Source organism: Macrotis lagotis, chromosome X (genome assembly GCF_037893015.1).
Source record: "Macrotis lagotis isolate mMagLag1 chromosome X, bilby.v1.9.chrom.fasta, whole genome shotgun sequence".
Classification (NCBI taxonomy): domain Eukaryota; kingdom Metazoa; phylum Chordata; class Mammalia; order Peramelemorphia; family Peramelidae; genus Macrotis; species Macrotis lagotis.
Genome location: NC_133666.1, coordinates 411,096,570 through 411,117,997, shown reverse-complemented (window position 1 = coordinate 411,117,997; position 21,428 = coordinate 411,096,570). Strand labels below are relative to the sequence as shown.

Below are 21,428 nucleotides of genomic sequence, written 5' to 3'. Positions count from 1 at the left end.
GAGTGGCGCAGCAGACAGATCCCCGGCTCTGGGGCCAAGAGGCCCTGAGCCCCCATACCACCCCTTAGGCCTAGCATCCACCTGGCCCTATGGTCCAGGACAGGCCATCCAATCCCAGCCCCTTGCAAGAAGTAAAAAAGAAAATGTGTTATAACTGACCACTATCCCCCCATGGTCCATCCTCTCCTCCATGACTCATAGCCCCCCTTCCCCCATCCCCCCCTCCTTCTTACTCCAGATGCCTATACCCCATTGAGTATATATGCTGTTTCCTCTCCTAGCCACCTCTGATGAGAGCAAAGTTTCCCTCATTCCCCTTTGCCTCTCCCCTTCCATATCATTGCAATAGCTCATTGTAATAAAGAAAAATCTTATTATATGAAATATCTTGGCCTATTCCTCCTCTCCTTTTTCTTTCTCCCATTACATTTCCCTTTTTTCCTATTGACCCCATTTTTACACCATATTTTATCTTTGAATTCCGCTTTCTCCTGTGATTCAACTATAAAAGCTCCCTCTACCTGCTCTATTAACTGAGAAGGTTCATATGAGTATTATCAATGTCACTTTTCTATACAGGAATATATGAAATTCATCTTCATTAAGTCCCTCATATTTTCCCCTTCTCCTCCAATCTCTATGCTTCGCCTGAGTCCTGTATCTGAAGATCAAACCTTCTGTTCAGCTCTGGCCATTCCAACAGGAACATTTGAAATTGCCCTGGTTTATTGAACATCCATCTTTTTTCCCTGGAAGAGGACATTCAGTTTTGCTGGGTAGTTGATTCTCGGTTGCATTCTAAGCTCTTCTGTCTTCCGGTAATTATATTCCAAGCCCTACGAGCTTCCAATGTAGTTGCTGCTAAGTCCTGTGTGATCCTGACTGCAGCTCCATGATATTTGAACTGTGTCCTTCTGGCTGCTTGTAATATTTTCTCTTTGACTTGGGAGTTCTGGAACTTGGCTATAATATTCCTAGGGGTTGGTTTTTTGGGATCTCTTTCTCTGGGGAATCAGTGGATTCTCTCCATTTCTATTTTGCCCTCTGCTTCTAGAATATCAGGGCAATTTTCCTGTAGTAATCTTTGAAAATGATGTCAAGGCTCTTTTCCTGATCATGACTTTCAGGTATTCCAATAATTTTTAAATTATCTTTCCTAAATCTGTTTTCCATATCAGTTGTTTTTTCAATGAAATATTTCACATTTTCTTCTAATTTTTCATTTGTTTGGTTTGAAGTATTGATTCCTGATTTCTGGTAAATTCATCGATCTCCCTGAATTCTATTCTTTGTCTGAAGGATTTGTTCTCCTCAGAGAGTTTTCTTAACTCTTTTTCCATCTGTCCAATTTTGCTTTTTAATGCATCCTTCTCCTCCATAACTTTTTGAACTGTTTTATCCATTTGACCTAAGCTGGTTTTTAGCATGCTATTTTCTTCAGCATTTTTTTGGATTTCCTTAACTAAGCTGCTGACTTCATTTTCATGTTTTTCCTGTATCTCTCTCCTTTCTTTTCCCAGTTTTTCTTCTAACTCCCTCATTTGATTTTCAAAGTCTTTTTTGAACTCTGTCATAGCCTGAACCCAATTTCTGTTTTTCTTGTTGGAGTCTTTAGATGCAGGAGCTTGTGCTTCCTCATCTTCAGACTGAGTATTTTGATCCTTCTTGGGCTCATTTGCAAAATATTTCTCAATAGTCTTCCTCTTATTTCTCTGCTTGCTCATTTTCCCAGCCTGGGCCTGGTTTTGGGGTGCTTCCTGAGCTTTTGGGACACTCCCACAAGGGTCTCAGTGTGTGAGGCTCTGTCCTCCCTCCTGGTCTGTGAATGACCATAAGCGCACCCATCTGCCACGGGCCGAGGTGGGGGGGCCCTGCTCTTCTGCGATCAGGATCTGAATGTGGTCAGAGCCCCAGAGTCCTGTTCCAGAGGCAGAGGACAGAGCTCTGCAGTCTCTCTCTTCACTCCCCTCCCTAGATTCAATGGGCTCATGCCCTGGGGGCTCCTGCTTACCAGCTCCACCTGCTTCTGTTTCCTGGATCTGGGCTGCCTGAAAGACCATGTTGCTTGCTGTGTGACCTGAGGGCTGGGCTCCATGTGCTCACTCTCACAGAGGTCCCCCCCCCGCTGTTCCCCCAATTTGTGCCCCATGCTCCTGGGGCGTAGGTCAGGAGACTCCCGGGCTGCTGTGAGCCGGGGTTCCCAGTGCCCTGGGGCTGCCTCTGGGAGGCTGAAGTTCTTTCACTCTGGTGGGCCACCCCTCCGACCCCAGGGAGCAGAGCCTTTCTGCTCTTTTCCAGGTTACCTTGACTAGGAGAACTGTCTCACTGGGTCCCCTGTGGATTCTGTCTCTCGAAAGTTTAGTTAGAGTCCTTAGTTTATGTTAGAGTCCTTAGTTTATCCAAGTTTTTTTTAAAAAAAGGATAGAAATAAATTAGGGAGGAGTGGAATTCCTTTAGAATCAGAGTCTGCACTCAGATGCTCATCAATCACTCAAACTATCTCTATCTGCATATCCTCTCTCCACTAGGAAAAAAGGAGTCTGATTTTAATATTGCATCAAACTTCCAATCTAATAGGGGAGATGTATGAAAGTATAATAATAGATTACCATAGGAAGGGTTCTAACAGGTTTTTCTATTACAACTCCTTCATTTTATAAATGAAGAAACAAAGACCCAGAAAAGAGAAGTGATTTGCTTAAGGTCATTCAGAATGTAAGTTATAGAACTAAGATTCCTACTTAGCCTAGCCTTTCGCCGGCAAACCTAGAGCTGCTTTAACTGAAATTCTTTCTCTCCAGTGCTGTGATATCAAATAAATAATAAATTGCCTCTTTTCATCTTGTTTATCAAGACAACCATAATCCAAAAATTTTTGATATGCAGACTTTTGTATTCAATTGGGACATGACAAAAATACAGGAGCAATGTCTTTTAAAACATTGTGATCATTCATTGACTTTAACTGCTAAAAATAATTTAAATAAAACTTTTCCCCCTAGGCTTTTGAACTTCTGTGTATGTCTTGTGCCTCGAGGTATACGTCATCCCTCTTCTAGTGAAATTTTCCCCACTCTATCCAGAGATAAATATGGAACAGGAGTTGCTAGCATTCAGGCTTGTAGTGCCTTACTAGCAAAAAATGGTATCTGCTACATAGGAGACTTGTCATCTCATAAAAAAGATAAACTTGAACTGCTTCAATCTGGTAAGTTAATATTTTTTTAAGCAGTAGTTTCTTGGTCAATTTACATATTCAAAATTCAGTGTCAAGTAGGGTCTTGGGATTTAAAGAAGAACTGCCACATTTCCTAAATTTTATGAATCAAAGTTATGAAATCATGCTGTTATGCAAGCAGGACTCTAAAGAGTTAATTTCCTAAGATATTGTGCAAACCCTGAGTATTCAGAAGTGTAACAGATAAGTCAATGTCAAATACTGTAATGAAAAGGAAAAAATATTGTATAGTACAAAATTGATTTCTTAAGGCTAGTTTGTGTGAATATTTGTTGTAGTTTTGTCATTTTTTTAGTTGTATCCAATTCCTTGTGATCCCATTTGGGGTTTTCTCGGCAATGATACTAGAGTGGTTTACCATTTACTTCTCCAATTTACTTTACACATGAGAAAACTGAAGCAAACTAGCTACTAAGTGTTTAAGGTCAGATTTAAATTCATATCTTCCTGACTGCAGATTCAGTGTTCTATCCACTGTGCCACCCAGTGCCCTACAAATATTACTCTTATAAGATTATTTTAGATTTTTGTGTAATGCTTCAAAATAGAATACACTAAGTTATCACTATATTTTTAAAACAAGATATTAGATATTTTAGATTACCTCAGGGACCAACAGTAGCAAGGTCAGTTATAAAAGTTATTTCAACTTCGAAAAACACACGAACAAATTCTGTTATTATTACTTAAAAAAGAAATATTATAGGTCTTAAAGGAAAGGCCTATTTCCTCCTCATACTTTGCCTGCATAGATACACTTTAATTGGTAAAGTTTAAGGCCTGTTCAATTTACTTCCAAGAAAAACTATAGCATATCAATCATAAGGATAGTTTGAGTAGCAGGATTATTCTCCTTCTCCCTCCTCTATACTCAGATAAGGTACAATTTTATACAGATGGTCATGATTAGGAAAAGAAACATTACCCAGATAATCAAAAGATTTTTTTTTTAAAGCTTAGCAAGGCATTCAAATAAGCAAATTAATCCCAAGGGAATTCAGAGACAAAGATAGAAGAAAGGGAACAATTGGAATGGAAAAGATATGTAAAAATTTTTAAGATAATCAAGAACAATGGAACCAATACTATAGTGCTAGATGTGCTTAGAGGAGAGGTAGAAATGTCACTAAAGAGAACAAAGATTGAAAAGGTAGACAGTTTGGCCTGAGTTGTTTGACAACAACACACTTATCAATTATCAATGCTGAAGGATTGATAAACAAGCTGTTTGAAGGAAAGGTCGATATCAAAAGCATGGGGGAAAAAAATCTCAAAGGAAAGGTAATTGGATAATTGGAGAGCCACTGATGCTTATTGAATGGAAGGGGAAGAAGCAACAAGGTTAGATCTTTGCTGTAGAAAGATCAATTTGACAACCGAATGGATATTGGATTAGAATGGGAAGAAGCTTGCGGCAATAGTCTGAGTGTGAGTTAATGAGAACCTGCACCAGAGCAATAGCAGTGCCCAAAGAGAGAAGGGAGTGTTTAGGAGAGGTGTTATGAAGTTTAAATCTACGGGACTTGTTAGCTGATTGTATGAGGGAGTGTTAAAGAAGATGAAGGTGACTGGAAGCTTGATGACTCCCTCAGCAGTAACAGGGAAGTTGCTAAGGGAGCTGTGGAGAAAGATAATGAATGAGTTCAGCCAGAGAACTGGGTGACACTTGTGATTAATGAGCTTAGTGGAAGCAACTCAACCATGTGAACTATGAGAATGTCATAAAAGCCAGAGAGGAGAGAATCAAAGAGAGGATGGTAATTCAGAGTGCAAGGGCTGTAGAGATAGCAAGATGGATGTGGATGAGAAAGGCTATTAGATTCAGTAATTAAGAAAACATTGGTAATTTGGAGAGAGCAGTTTCAGTTGAATGATGTTCTCAGATGTTACCATACAAGTAGCTAAAATGAGAATGAAAGGAAGGGAAGTGGAGGCACGGATTACAGACTCTTTCTTAAGGAGTATAGCCTTGGCAGAGAACAAGCAGGCTTTTGTAAGCAATATTCAACAATGAACCATGTCATTACCATTTCACTATATTTGAAAGGCATAGAGAACGTAAGATTCTGTGCTTATTGTTTTATTATGAAAAAACATTTTGGATCATTAGAACAAAGATCTAACTTGACTTTCTCTTTTTTTTGCCTTTTTAATATTCTTTTTTATATTTTGAATTTGATGACATCAATATTTTCTTATGTAAAGAGCAGAAAAAGGGATTGTATATCATAATGTCAATCTCTATTATTTAAAACTTATTTTTTAAAGTATACATTGGGGTGGCTAGGTGGTATAGAGGATAGAGCACCAGCCTTGGAGTCAATTGTACCTGAGTTCAAATCCGGCCTCAGACACTTAACAATTACCTAGTTATGTGGCCTTGGGCAAGCCACTTAATCCCATTGCCTTGCAAAAACCTAAAAATAAATAAAGTATATATGAATTTTATCATAGTATTTTCATGTTTGTCATGTTAATTCTGAACTTCCTTTGCTTTACTATGTATTTTTGTTAATGTTCCATTGATGTGCCTTTTCTTTGTCATAATCATTATCACTAACTACAAACTTCCTACCTACAGCTTCCCTAACCCTCCCCTCTCCCAAAAGGAGCCTTTTTCTATAATAAATAGGGGACCTTTTTCATCAAGGTATACAGTAAAACACATGAAAGTCATTCAAGATTCTATAATGGATATAACAGAAACAACACTGTCCAATACATCCTCTGATCATAAACATAAAACACAAGACTGAGAAATGCATGTCCACCAAAGGTATTCACTACTATGATGGAGTAGACCTAGCATCATCTAAGTTGAAGAGGGATTTTTTGTGAATGGTGAGATCATCTAGTCCAGTGCTTCTATTTGCAGATGACATCATACTAATTGCATTGATCCCTATAAGTAGTACACGTGTGTGTGTACATGTGTATGAGTGTGTTGTGTGTGTGTATATGTGTGTGTGTGTGTGTGTGTGTGTAAAAAGGAGCAGACTGGATAACTTTCAAAAAATTGCAGATTGATGCTAAGATTCTCATAAAAGCAAAATTTTTAATACCAATATTCTACATTTAATATTTGGCAGTAAAACAATACAAAAGTTTCCAATAAGAGTAAAAGATATTACCAAGAAATTGTAGGATAGGAAGAGATAATGGATTTGTCATGTGGCAAGAGTAAGGATGATGGGTGAACACAAGTACTTTCAAAATATCTGAAGTGAGGAAGACTTGCAGCATATTAATTAAACACTCTATGTCAAGCTTATGTGGGAACATGAGCAAGAGTCACACAGGAGGGACAGGCATGAATGGTTTGATATCTTCTTAACAGAAGGAATTTATAATAATAAGATCACAGATCAATTTGATTATTTAAGATATTTTATTTGTTTCATGATTGGGAGAATATTGGTCTAAAATATTTTATATATTTTATATATATCATATTTCTTTACAAACAAGAGAAAGGTACTGTCTTCCCTTCTTTGCAGATGTTAGAGACTAGCTGTGCAACATTGCTGACACTGTCAGAGTCAAGCAACATATTAGGTTTTTTTTAAAGTTACATTTTCTTTTCTTTTAAAAAAATTTTTAGTACAAGGGATGGTTCATTTAGAAGGGAAAGGGAAAGAAATTATATTCAGAAGTGAAGGAGTTAAAAGCAAAAAATACAAATAATAATTTAAAGTTTGGGTTTTTTCCCCTTTTAGAAGGGTAATTAGCCCCACCTCCTCAACTTCCTAACTTAGGGGAAAAAAACACCAACAGAAAAAAAATCCTTTGTAACGAATATACATAAGCAAATCCTAGTGTGATTTCATTTGTGTGTTTTCCTTCCACTGGTGCAGATGGTGTCTTCATGAGTTGTTATTGGCTAAAAATGTTTTTATCACTCTGCCAACTTCTGCAAATTTGCTCCTGTTGGTATACTTAGATTACAGAAAGCTTAATTAGATTACAGTTTAAGAACCTTCAATGAGGTATTGAATCAGGACTTAAGATGATTAAAGTATTATTAAATCACAAATTATTAATGTATCTGGACTCAGTTTTAGAAAGCAGAAGCATTACAGTATATATTCCTGGAAAAAAGTATGGAGATGGTGTTGATCAACAAGTTACCTATTCAATTCAGTCCAGTTTTTGGTCTTTTATTGATATGGACTCATCCTCAAAGAGACATATACATAGAAACAACACCTTAATTGGTCAAGTGGTGAGTAGAACCTTTTTTTCCCCAATATAATGCTTTTCAGTGAATTTAGTTATAGCTTACAATATATTTAATCCTTTTAATATAAAATTATTCTACATCTTCAAAGCATTAGAGATGAATAATGGTAAACTTGGAATTAAAAAGAATTTCAACTATATCCAGCTATCTTGAACAGCTAAGTAAGAGATGAGGTTATAGAGACTAAACCTATGATTTCACTAGTATAGAGGACTCCTTGGTGAAGAAACTATATAGGTCAATCATATCTTCCCTACACTTAGAGTTTTCAAGAGTTGGCAGAGGTTGGTCAGTGAAATGATTAGTCCAGAGTTCACAGTCAGAATGCAAGTGTCAAAGGCAGGACTTAAATCCAGGAATTACTGATTTTGAGACAAGTTCTCTGTCTACTATGAAACATTGCTTCTTATGAGATAATACTCAACATTAATAAAGAGTAGAAAGAATTTTAACAGAAAAATAAAAATTTTCTCAACAGCAAAGCAAATGAATTGAATAATTGCTGGAAATTATATGCCTTTAAGGTTAGCCTTAAGCAAAATTGTGAAGAAAGCAAAGTTCTTTGGTGCTCTCCTCTATTTTAGGAACCCGATCCCAGATACTTAGTGATCTCGTGTTCTCTGCTACTTATTGTCCATTCAAGTATCATTCAGTCTTGACCTACCATTCTTGGCAATACCCTAGGATTCAGTCCTTCCTCATTGCCTACTTCCCTACCTCTACATCCAATCAAAATTTGTTTGATCTCTATAGTCTATACATCTGTGCCCAATTCTTTGGTAAGATAAATAAAGGGTTTTTACTCTGTTGATATATTATCCCTCTTTGGTAACATAATTAGAGACTTTCTGAAGATGGTGTTTTAGCCTAGTGTTTCCCAGCCTACATTCCATGATCCTGTATATTCAACAGACATTGCTCTTTTTATTTTGCTCTAATAAAATATCTGTTATGATTCAGTAAAATAACAATACTTTCTGTGAACTAAGTAAAACATTTCATAATATATGTATGAATATTTTTCAAATATATTCAATGCTAAAACATAAATTCATTTTAAATTGTTAATTAATTCCTAGCAGATTTTTGCATTTTTTCAAATGGCAAATACTGATGGTATAAGCTGTTATTTGAGTGTATATGAACATTTTTGATGAGAAAGCTTATTCATGATAAAAAAGAAAGAAAAGTTGAGTTGCTTTTTTCTAAAAGTGTGCATCTAATGGTGAGATTTTTAAGCAGACTAATAGAGTTCAGTGTTGAAGTACATGTTGAAGGGAAACGATATTTTGGAAAAGGATCTTGGGATCTCCCAAGTCACACTACAGTTCTTACTGCCTACCTAACTTGTTCATAGGGCTTATCCTAATGCTGTTGAAATTCTAATATTCTTTTGCAAGGCAACTTTAAGACAACAGTCAACACTTTCAAAAATTCCTTTTATATAAGCTTGTCCTTTTAATAGAAATGTTTGACCAATTGACATTAAGGCTATTATGAAGATATATGGGAAGTATGAAATTGTAGAAAAAGGATGACTTTGAAACAAGAAGCACAGAGTTCAAACTCTGCCTTTGACACATGGTAGCTTTATAGGCAAGCCATTAACCCTCTCAGTGCCTCAGACCACAGGAGTTTCTGATCAGCACTCATGGCTTTCATTTATAAAAGGCTTTAATATTTACATACTGTATATTATTTGAAGATCACAATAACATTGTAAGGTAGGTGCCATTGTTAGCCTCGTTTTACACATGAGAAAACTGTGGTTGAAAGTGGTTAAACTGTGTGACTTGCCGAGGATTATACATTGTCTGAGGCAGGATTTTAACTCAGGTGTTCCTGACTCCACTATACCATATTCATGGGAAAAGTTTTCAAAAAGGAATTCCTAGCAATTGTGAAATCATAGGGCCAAGCTAAAACCTGAAAATGTAATTTAGATTTTAGTGGGATCAAGTAGGGATACAATATGTTTCTAACCATATGATTTGCAAACAGAGAAAATCTTGGACTTTTCTTTTATACCTATTATTTGACGTAGGATTTCAGTTTGATTCCAGCCAATCTTATGGATGCATTTGGACTGTTGATTTATTGTAATGAATCATCTCCTTGCCACCCAATTCTTCCTTCTGTACAACACAGTTTAAAAAAAGCCATCAATCCTGAAAAGGTATTTTATGAAGCTTCTAAAAAGTTTGCAGAGCAAGATTATGAAAAGGTAATGGAATAAATGAACTGTACAGAAGACTCCTAGTAATGGCCCTCAGTTTTTAAAACTAGGCTTTCTTTAAAAGATTTATTTCTTGTCATTTAGGCTCTCCCTGCCTTTCTTTATTCTAACATGTCTTTCAATGATTTTTAGTGCTTGATATAGTATCTATTTCCCAATCTCTTATTCTTAATTTGAAAGTATTACTGTATTCTCTATAACTAATATAATGTAATAATATTATCTGTATTAGATAAATATTAAAATTATCAGGGTGTGGGTTATTCCAAGTCTATTCATTTTTAAAACTATAAAGCATCTAATAACTATAACTTTGATGTATTTATAAAGATAAAAACAGAACAAAATGCCCAAAATAACAATCTCTATGATTGTTTTTCATTCTGATTCTAAGGAATGTCTAGCCTTTTACAGGTCTAGGAAGCTTGACAAATCTAATTGCATGAAAAATTATCTATTTTATATCTATTATGTATTTATAAACAAAGACATGAGAGAAATTTTTTAAAAAAATTATTAGTGTTGCAGAGATTTTATTTGATTAGTGAAACAAGTAATTATCAAACCCTTATTTCTAGAAACTCTTCTCTAAACTCTGCTATGATGAAAACAATGCTTTAGAAAAGGTAGTGAAATTTTAAGAGATGTGAATCAGGTAATGATATTTGTAGTTTTTGAAGAGTTGAAAGAATTCACTATTAAGTTATTTCAATGGAAAATATCTGTACATTGGAATAAGAAATCTGGCAGGGTACAGGAAGGACCTTACTTGTATTCTGTGAAATACGGCTTTTGGCAAAATATTATAGGGCAGAGTTCCAAATGAACAAAGGCATGGATTCAGGAATAAGCATGTCACATGAATCGTGAGCCAACCTACCTGTCTAATTTGAAATGTGTACATTGATAAGTCATGGGAAATAGGCTGGATAGAGAAGCAAGACAAGTTTGTGAAGGACTGGTAAAACCAGGCATTCAGATTTAGACTTGATATTTGCAGCACCTAGCATAGAACTTGAAATATAATGAATTCTTAATAATACTCACTGAATTGGGGGTTATGCTTACATGGGCTATTTATCAGGACTATTATAGAATAAAAGAGATGTTTTGGGAAATCAAACTGGCAGCAACCTGCAAGATAGTTAGTTTGAGAGAGAGATATTAGCTAGGAGGCAGTTTGGGTAATTCACGTATAAAGTTAGGAAGGCCAGAGATTGTCATAAGATCATAGAACTGGAAAGGACCTTTGAGACTGTTTAGTCTAACCCCATCACTTTTCAGATGAGGGAACTGTGTCTCAGAGAAGTTAAGTAACTTGCCCAAGGTCAGATAGGTATAAAATGGCAAGTTTAGAATTTGAACTAAGGTTCTTTGATTCCCAATACAAGGCTCTGTCCACTACACCACACCAGTAAGAAATAGGGATAATGAAGAAAGGAGTAATCAAATCCTGTGTTCTTTCTTTTTACTACATCACACTGCCATTCATTTTATTGAAATTAAACATCAGGGGGAGGCTAGGTGGTGAAGTGGAGGCAGCTAGGTGGCCTAGTGGGGGCGGCTAGGTGGCATAGTGGATAAAACACCGGCCTTGGAGTCAGGAGTACCTGGGTTCAAATCCAGTCTCAGACACTTAATTACCTAGCTGTGTGGCCTTGGGCAAGCCACTTAACCCCATTTGCCTTGCAAAAACCTAAAAAAAAAAAATTAAACATCAGACAAAAGACTCAGTGACTTCATACCACCTTTAGGAATTCATTTAAATTGTGTAAGTAAACATTTATTAGAAATGACTATTTTGGATTTTATACAATTTATAAAACATTAATCTTTTTAACTATTTTTAATTTTTAGCTAATTGCTTTTGCAAAGAATCTGCATGTTGAAATCAGTTTGGAGGCAGAAAAAATGATTCATGGCTATTACCTAGCAAGTCGCAGAATAAGGACAGATTCTATACATGGATCAAAACTACCAGCATCAGCACTGAAATGTTTGTAAGTACTTAATATTCATATTTTAAAGTCTTGATACATATAGGTATTTTATGTCATTAAAATGTTAAAAACTCTCATAATGGTAGATTTGTCTAGAAGGCTTTACAAAAGGACACTTAAAAATTGAATTGAAATAAAGAATTGAAAAGGCTCAGAGAAATTGAAATCTACTTCAAGGAAAAGAGAATCCACATGGATGAAATAATAAATTCACTAATATATCTAAAAATCTAAACTGTCTTCAACTTTGAGTTCTGCAACTGAATATAGTTCAACTGAAAAGTATAAGGAATCCTGTTTGTTGATTGTAAAAAGCATCTGACAGTAGAACAAAATGCAGCTTTAAAAGGCTTCTCTTCAGAAATATTTCTTCTGTACATATAATATCATTTCCTGATGAATGTAACTATAAATATAACTGTCCAATGAAATGTTATTAATGTTAATTATGTCACAAAAAAGGCACAGGAATTTTCCACTGTCATAAAGGATGTCCACTGTGGGGTTTATTTTATTTTTTTTAATTCTCATTTTGTACAAATGTTTTTTTTTACATTAATAAAATATTCTTGTTTAAGAGTAAACAAAATACCCCTCCCCCCATGAATATAGACTTGCTTGGGCGATAAAGTAAAGGGGAGAGAAAAAAATTAAAATTAAAAAAAAATAGTCATAATTGTAGGTATGGCCAGGTGGCACAATGGACGAAGCACCAGCCCTGGAGCCACGAGCACCCGAGCCCACATCCAGCCCCATAGACCCAACAATCACCCAGCCGTGTGATATGCAAGCCATCGGATCCCCACTGCCCTGCAAAAACCAAAAAGAAGGGGCAAAAAAAGGCCCAAAATAAAATAAAATAGTAATCATAGTAAGGGTGGCTGGGTGGCAGACAGAACATTGGCCCCTGAGCCAGGAGCACCCAGGTCCAAATCCGGCCTCAGACACCCAAAGATCACCCCACTATGTGGCCCCAGGCAGGCCACCCAGCCCCATTTGCCCTGCACCCTCCCCCAAATAATAATAGTAAAAAATGTGCTTCAATCTTTGTTTCAACACCAACAACTCTGTCATGGGTGGATCGCATTCTTTATGGTAAGTCCATTGCAAAAGTTGCTTCCATATTTTTCCAACGTTGCCATTGCTGATCACAACTCCCTCCTTTCTTATTTCTCCACTACCATGTACTATATTTTCTCTCTCCTTTCACTCTGACTCTGCTGTAGGGTCACTGAGTGGCGCAGCAGACAGATCCCTGGTCCTGGGGCCAAGAAGCCCTGAGCCCCCATACCACCCCTTAGGCCCAGAATCCACCTGGCCCTATGGTCCTGGACAGGCCTTCCGATCCCAGCCCCTTGCAAGAAGTAAAAAAGAAAATGTGTTATATCTGACCACTCTCCCACTATGGTCCATCCTGTCCTCCTTTATTCACATCCCCACCCCTTCCCCCTGCTCCCCCCAACTTCTTACTCCAGATGCCTATACCCCATTGAGTATATATATATGCTGTTTCCTCTCCTCGTCACTTCTGATGTGAGCAAAGGTTCCCTCATTCCCCCTTGCCTCCCCCCTTCTATATCATTGCAATAGCTCATTGTAATAAAGAAAAATCTTATTATATGAAATATCTTGGCCTATTCCTCCTCTCCTTTTTCTTTCTCCCATTACATTTCCCTTTTTTTCTATTGACTCCATTTTTACACCATATTTTATCTTCAAATTCAGCTTTCTCCTGTGCTTCAACTATAAAAGCTCCCTCTACCTGCTCTATTAACTGAGAAGGTTCATATGAGTTTTATCAGTGTCATTTTTCTATGCAGGAATACATGCAGTTCATCATCATTAAGTCCCTCATATTTTCCCCCTCTCCTCCAATCTCCATGCTTCACCTGAGTCCTGTATCTGAAGATCAAACCTTCTGTTCAGCTCTGGACATTACAAAAGGAACCTTTGAAATTCCCCTGGTTCATTGAAAGTCCATCTTTTTCCCTGGAAGAGGACATTCAGCCTTGCTGGGTAGTTCATTCTTGGCTGCATTCTAAGCTCTTTTGCCTTCTGGTATATTGTATTCCAAGCCCTACGAGCTTCCAATGTAGCTGCTGCTAAGTCCTGTGTGATCCTGACTGCAGCTCCACGAAATTTGAACTGTGTCCTTCTGACTGCTTGTAATATTTTCTCTTTGACTTGGGAGTTCTGGAACTTGGCTATAATATTCCTAGGGGTTGGTTTTTTGGGATCTATTTCTCTGGGGAATCGGTGGATTCTCTCCATTTCTATTTTGCCCTCTGCTTCTAGAATATCAGGGCAATTTTCCTGTAGTAATTCTTTGAAAATGATGTCAAGGCTCTTTTCCTGATCATGACTTTCAGGTATTCCAATAATTTTTAAATTATCTTTCCTAAATCTGTTTTCCATATCAGTTGTTTTTTCAATGAAATATTTCACATTTTCTTCTAATTTTTCATTTGTTTGGTTTGAAGTATTGATTCCTGATTTCTGGTAAATTCATCGATCTCCCTGAATTCTATTCTTTGTCTGAAGGATTTGTTCTCCTCAGAGAGTTTTCTTATCTCTTTTTCCATCTGTCCAATTTTGCTTTTTAAGGCATTCTTCTCCTCAATAACTTTTTGAACTGTTTTATCCATTTGACCTAAGCTGGTTTTTAACATGCTATTTTCTTCAGCATTTTTTTGGATTTCCTTGACTAAGCTGCTGACTTCATTTTCATGTTTTTCCTGCATCTCTCTCATTTCTTTTCCCAGTTTTTCTTCTAACTCCCTCATTTGATTTTCAAAGTCTTTTTTGAGCTCTGTCATAGCCTGACCTCAATTTCTGTTTTTCTTGGAGTCTTTAGATACAGGAGCTTGTGCTTCCTCATCTTCAGACTGAGTATTTTGATCCTTCTTGGGCTCATTTGCAAAATATTTCTCAATGGTCTTCCTCTTGTTTCTTAGCTTGCTCATTTTCCCAGCCTGGGCCTGTTTGGGGGTGCTTCCTGAGCTTTTGGGACACTCCCACAAGGGTCTCAGAGTGTGAGGCTCTGTCTTCCCTCCTGGTCTGTGAATGACCATAAGCACACCCCTCTGCCACGGGGCTGAGGTGGGGGGGGGCTGCTGTTCTATGAGGGGGGCCTAGACTGCCATCAGGGTCTGAATATGGTCAGAGCCCCAGAGTCCTGTTCCAGGGGCAGAGGACAGAGCTGGGCAGTCTCTCTTCACTCCCCTCCCTCAGCAAAATGGGCTCATGCCCTGGGGGCTCCTGCTTAACCAGCTCTGTCTGCTTCTGTTTCTGGCTCTGGGTTGCAGAAAGACCAAGCTGCTGGCTGTGTGCCCTGAGGGCTGGGCTCCATGTGCTCTCTGGCAGAGGTCCCCTGCTGTTCCCCCAATTTGTGCCTGGTTCTCCCTGGGGTGCAGCTCAGGAGACTCCCCTGCTGCTGTGAGGGTGTCTCCCAGCGCCCTGGGGCTGCCTCCGGGAGGCTGAAGTTCTTTGGCTCTGGCGGGCCACCCCTCTGGCGGGCTGCCCCTCCAACTCCGGGAAGCAGAGCCTTTCTGCTTTTTTCCAGGTTACCTTGAGTGGGAGAACTGCCTCAATGGGTCCCTTTGTGGGTTCTGTCTCTCAAAAGTTTAGTAAGAGTCCTTAGTTTCAAGTTTTATCACAGAGTGCCTAAGACTGCATCACTTCTTGTCACCATCTTGGCTCTGCCCCCCCTCCACTGTAGGGTTTAAATGACAAAAATATACTCAATTGTTGAAGCCCTCCTTAAGCTTTTTTGTAGATAGTGTGCTAATTTCATCATGCTCCAGAACATTCTAGGACTTCTTCAGCAACAATTCTCTGACAGTTCCAAAGAGATAAGACTAACAATTCATACAGGAAAAAATAAGTGGTTGAAAAATGCCTATTCACTAAACTAAGTTTTATTTAATATGTTTGTTTTCTACATTATTTCAACTTTTCCAGTTTTTTTATTCTTTATTCTTAATTACTCTATAGAGCTCCACTGTGTAGTTATTTGGTTTTTTTTCTAAAAAGCAATTACAAATAATATTGTTATAAATATATTCGAACAGTGTTCTCAGGGCTTATTTCCAGCAATAGATTTCTTGAATCAAATAGGTTTGGCTATTTTGTAAATCTCTTGTGATGGCTTTTCCATTGACATAAGTGTATCTGTTTCTCTACATCCTTTGAAGAGGCTGACTCATTGAGTTTGTCATTTTTTTATTATTTTTGTCAATTAAATGGGATCTAGTATTTCAAAATCTTTTTTCCTGTTTCCCTGAGGAAAATTTTCTAAAACAGACATGCTGATTAGCTCTTATTAGTTTTCACTTCCCCAATTCTAATTTTTAAGGAATTATTTTTATTTTCTTCAGTGAGCATTTGTACTTTATCCATTTCACCAATTCTAGTTCTTAAGAAGTTTTTTTTCTTTAGTGAATTTTTGTACCTCATTTCCCATTTGGTCAATTTTGCTTTTAAAAGTGTTCTCTAGGGGTGGCTAGGTGGCGCAGTGGATAAAGCACCGGCCCTGGAGTCAGGAGTACCTGAGTTCAAATCAGGCCTCAGACACTTAATAATTACCTAGCCGTGTGGCCTTGGGCAAGCCACTTAACCCCATTGCCTTGCAAAAAAATCTAAAAAAAAAAAAGTGTTCTCTTATGATTGCCTAGCTGTGTGGCCTTGGGCAAGCCACTTAACCCCATTTGCCTTGCAAAAACCTAAAAAAAAAAAAAGTGTTCTCTTTTGGATTTTTGTATCTCTCTTTTTTAAAATTTTTATTTAAGGAAATGGGGTTAAGTGACTTGCTAGGCAATTATTAAGTATCTGAGGTCGGATTTGAACTCAGTTCCTCCTGACTCCAGGGCTGGTGCTCAATCCATTGTACCATCTAGCTGCTCCTTTTGTATCTCTTTTGCCATTTGACCTATTTTTTGTTTGCTTTTTCTTTTTAAAATTAAATTTAATATTTTGCCCCAATTATATATAAAAACAATTTTGAACATTCATTTTTAAAAAATTTTTATTTCAAAGTCTTCCCTCCCTCTCCCCCTCTTCAAGAAGGCAAGCAATTTAATATAGTTTATATATGTGCAGTCATGAATATATATTTTCATATTAGTCATGTGAAAGACAAAAGACCAAAAAAAGAGAAAGTTTTTAAAAAGTATGCTTTGTTATGTGATCATATTCCATCAGTTATTTCTCTAGAGATAAATAGTATTTTTTTCCATCATAAGTACTTTGGAACTGTCTTGGTTTATTGTATTGCAGAGAATAGCAAAGTCATTTGCAGTTGATCATCATTGTTGCTGCTGTTTGCCACATTCTTCTGACTGCTCATTTCACTTTGCATCAATTTATGTGAATTTTTCAGGTCTTTCTGCCACCATCCTGCTTGTAATTTCTTATAGCACAATATTGTTTTCTGTCACAATCACATTTTACAACTTATTCAGCATTCCCCAACTGATGGTCATACCCTCAGTTTCTAAGTCTTTGCTAGAACTAAAAGAGCTACTATAAATATTTTTGTATATATAGGTCTTTTTCGTTTTTATTTTTTATTACTTTGGATTATAGATCTAGTAATTGTATTACTGGGTCAAAGGGTATGCAGAGCTCTTTAGGCTTATAATTCCAAATTGCTCTTCAGAACAGGTGAATCAATTCATAACTCCAGTCATTTTCCTTTTTTGTTACATTAACCAATTTGACAGGTATGAGGTGATACCTCAGAGTTGTTTAAAATTTGCATTTCTCTAATCAGTAGTGATTTAAGAGTATTTTTTCACTTGACTATAGATCTCTTTAATTACTTTGGCTGAAAAGTTCCTGTTCATAATCCTTTGACCATTTATTAAACTGGAGAATGGCAATTATTTTTTTAAATTTGATAGAAACAAAGCCTTTCCTTAGAGAAACTTGCTTTAAAAACTTTTTTGCAGTTATGATTACTAATTTCCTTCATAATATTCTCTCTCCTGTTTACCCTCAAGTGTTTTGCTTCTGATTACCATTTCCCTCAATCCATCCTCCATTCTAACCATTCCCCTCTCCCCTTTTCTCTTATCTTCTTCCCCTTTTTACTTTCCTGTACAGTAAGTTAGCTTTCCATACATAACTGAATTATGTTACTCCTTCTTTCAGTCAAATCTAACAAGAGTAAAGTTCATGTGCTCCTACCCACCTCTAACATCTTCCACTGTAAAAGCTCTTTTGTGCCTCTTTTATGTGAGGTAATTTACCCCATTCTACCTTTCCTTTTTTCTTTCTCCAGTGCATTCATCTTTTTTACCTCTTCATTTTACTCTTTTTTAGTTAATCATTCCAGATTGGGGCAGGGCAGCTAAGTGACAAAGTAGAGAGTACCAGCCCTGGAGTAAGGACTTGAGTTCAAATGTGACCCCATACACTTGATACTTATTAGTTGTGCAAGTCACTTAACTCCATTGCCACCAAAAACAAAAAATGATTCCATAATATTCAGCATATACTTATGCCCTCTATATATTTATCATTTTCCCATGTAGGAATGTAAACAGTTTAACCTTTATTTTAATTCCTTGTGATTTCGCTTATCTTTGTAGGCTTCTATTGAATCTTGTATTTAAAAGTCCAATTTTCTATTCAGCTCTTGTCTTTACATCAGGAATACTTGAAAGTACTCTATTTCATTTAATCCAATTTTCCTCTGAAGGATTATACTCAATTTTTCAGCATAGGTGATTCTTGGTTATAATCCTACCTCCTTTGCCCTCTGGAATTTCATATTCAAAGTGCTCTGCTCCTTTAATATGAAAGCTGCTAAATCTGTGTGAGTCTATAGTCATGATATTTGAATTGTTTCTTTCTGGTTGTCAAATATTTTCTATTTGACCAGGTAGCTCTTGAATTTGGCTGGAACAATTGTCTAAAAGACCTTGTTCTTTTGTGGGTTCCATCATTCTAGAATTTGTTTTGAAGAGTTATTTATTTAAAGTTGTTTATAAAATCCTTTTAAGTTTTTCCAGGATTATCTTTGAACCTGTGACCAATTCACATCTTCCTGAACTGAGATCTTGGCCTCAGACACTGATTAGTTTAATAACCTAGGGCAAGTTACTTAGCCCTATTTGCCTCAGTTTCCTCATCTGTAAAATGAGCTAGAGAAGGAAATGGCAAACCATTTCAGTATCTTTGCCTAGAAAGTCCAATACACATTTTTCTTTGAGCCTTTGCACATGAATGTTTTGACATTGTTGTCATCTTCTGACACTATTGTGATTTGTTATGGTTGGGTTCTTTTTTGTTGTTTGCTCATTTTCCCAGTCTATTTTTTAATTTCTAACTTTATGTTTAAGTTGAGTTTTGCTTCTGTGGAGGGTGGGGGATTCGATATCTCCTAAACTTCAAGCCTTTCTTGTTGGTGTTTTCAGAACTAGTTCTGGGGGGGAGGGGTCTATAGGGATTCCTGTGCTTCCAAAGTGGTATGATCTAAAGAGAGCTGTAGTCATTGTTTTCCTGGATTGTAAATTGGTCTTTACCCAAGAAGGGATCTTGTTTCCCTGCCACTAGTGACAGCAAGCCTATCCTGGCCTTAGGTCTATGAAGCTGCAAATGTTAGTACTCCTTTCTGTCTTGGAATTGAGACCAGAGTCTCTATTTCCCTGTGAGTAACAACAAACATACTTTCTTCCCTGGGGACTAGGGCCAGAGCCCCTTCTCTGCAGCTGCAAAAGCTATCACTCCTTTTGTCCTTGGGAGTGTGCCAGCAAAGGGTTTCCCTGTTTTCTTCTAATTTGGTTGTTCAACTCCACTCCATCACCCCACCTCCTTATCTAGGGACTGAGGACTTCTCCAAAGCCCACTGCTGACACCTTGACACTGCCACTCCAGGTTCAACCACCACTCTGGTCAGACAGGCCAGGCCATTTTTTACTGACCTAAGTTATTATCTTGGGTTGAAAAACTGTTTCAACCAAACTTTTGATGGCTCTTTTGCTCCAGAATTCAATTTGAAGCATTATTTTAGATATGTTTGGAAATGAATTTGAGAGAGATCATCTGAGTGCTTCTCTGCTCCACCATCTTGGCTCTTCCCAATTAGGTCTCAATGAACAAAATTTTTATTTGATGTTTTTTAACATCTTTACAATAAGGAAAAAATTTTCTGGAAATGCTTCTAACAGACCCAGTTTTCTACAACTGTGAAGGCTTATCTAGCCTCAGTAGTGCAAGAACTTGACAACTCCTCCCTACTAGAACAAAGAGTTTTTAAATTTGTGATTCTGTATGTGTGTATGTGGGGGGCTGGGAGAGTTGGTGGTTGGCAGAATTCTAGAACCTATAACTCATTACCCATCATTTGATTTTCTAACTATAATGTAAACCAACGTGAAAACATCTCAGTAAAATAAATTGTTTTATTTAAATCAATATGGTAATGTGTAAAATGAGACTATGTTGGTTTTAATTCAAAATACTTTTCTACTTTGAAGAAAAATACCTTATAAACTGATGGGAAGTAAAGTTACTGTTAAATTATATTCCTGTTGTGTTCTCACTGATTTGGTAATGCTTAGGTTGTTGATGCTTTTGAAGTAATGCTAGAAAAATGAAAAATGGATTAAACTTTTAGTCTTCAAGATACTAACATTTACACCTTATGTGTTTTAATTTAATCTGTCAAAACACTTAAGGAGAAGTCCTTGAACTTTTGTCTAAAATAATTTTGTTTTCTCTTAAGAGTTTCATTATCTGAAGCACATGCTAGGCTGAGTTTAAGGAATAAGGTGCTTAAAGAAGATGTCTTAATTGCAGTATTATTATTTGAAACATCTCTGACACTGAAATACGGTAATTACTTATTAAAAATTATATATTTTTATGCATTTAGATTTTCCCAATGGTGTTTATGTATGCTAAATATTATATAAAAGCTATTATCATTATAAAGATTCATTATAACTTGCAACTTTAATCTTTCTTAGAAATCATCACTATCTGACATTAAGGTCTTATTATATAAAGTTATATATTGCTTTAAGTCTGAATTTTTGAATAATGCATTTAACACACTTGCAAGTCCAGTCCAAGTTAGACAAAGGTAGTAAAATAACTAACAGGGCACTTTGTGTGTAGAGTAGACATCTTTTAACATTTATTTTCTATGCTTGAAATTATTCAGGTGGCTACAATATTAATTCTTAAAATGATTTAAATGTATCCTTTTATGATGAAAAATTCAAACAATATTATGAGTAGTTAAGCATTTCCTTTAGCATTTAATCTGTAGTGGTGATTTGTAAATCTTTGGAGTTTGTTAAATGCCTACAGCAAGAATACATCTACCCATTGCTTCTAGTTTGACCATGGGAGGTAAAATAGACCAAGTGGACCTCTGTTGCAACAGGATTATCCTGTATTATCTCTTGATTAATTTACACCAAAAGTAACTCAACTCAAAGTAATTTCTCTATAATTTCCTTAGATATCCACTTTTTTTTAGGGTTTCAAATAGCAAACTGTTTTTGGTCCAAACCTGTCGACTTACTGATATAAATGAACTCCCTGCAATAAAACCCCCTCAACCAACGAAAATCAGCTTTCATGCATTATACCAAGCTGCCACTGATACAAATGAGCAACCATTCAAGGTCAAAACTATTTAGCATATCCTGTTCCCTCCCCCTCCCAGACTTCTGTCACATAGCCACAATGAACAATTTACTT

The 21,428-nt window shown here is 36.7% G+C and overlaps 1 protein-coding gene across 1 annotated transcript in view; it reads left to right on the top strand.

Moving 5' to 3' along the window:
- Positions 1-21,428, top strand: part of MCMDC2 (minichromosome maintenance domain containing 2) — a 42,513-nt gene that overhangs the window by 20,628 nt on the left and 457 nt on the right. Inside the window, exons 9-13 of the mRNA XM_074200334.1 lie at positions 3,003-3,208; positions 7,294-7,460; positions 9,523-9,702; positions 11,572-11,714; positions 20,443-20,552. Of these exons, the coding sequence (XP_074056435.1) occupies positions 3,003-3,208; positions 7,294-7,460; positions 9,523-9,702; positions 11,572-11,714; positions 20,443-20,552 (806 nt within the window). The remainder of the gene's footprint in view (positions 1-3,002; positions 3,209-7,293; positions 7,461-9,522; positions 9,703-11,571; positions 11,715-20,442; positions 20,553-21,428) is intronic.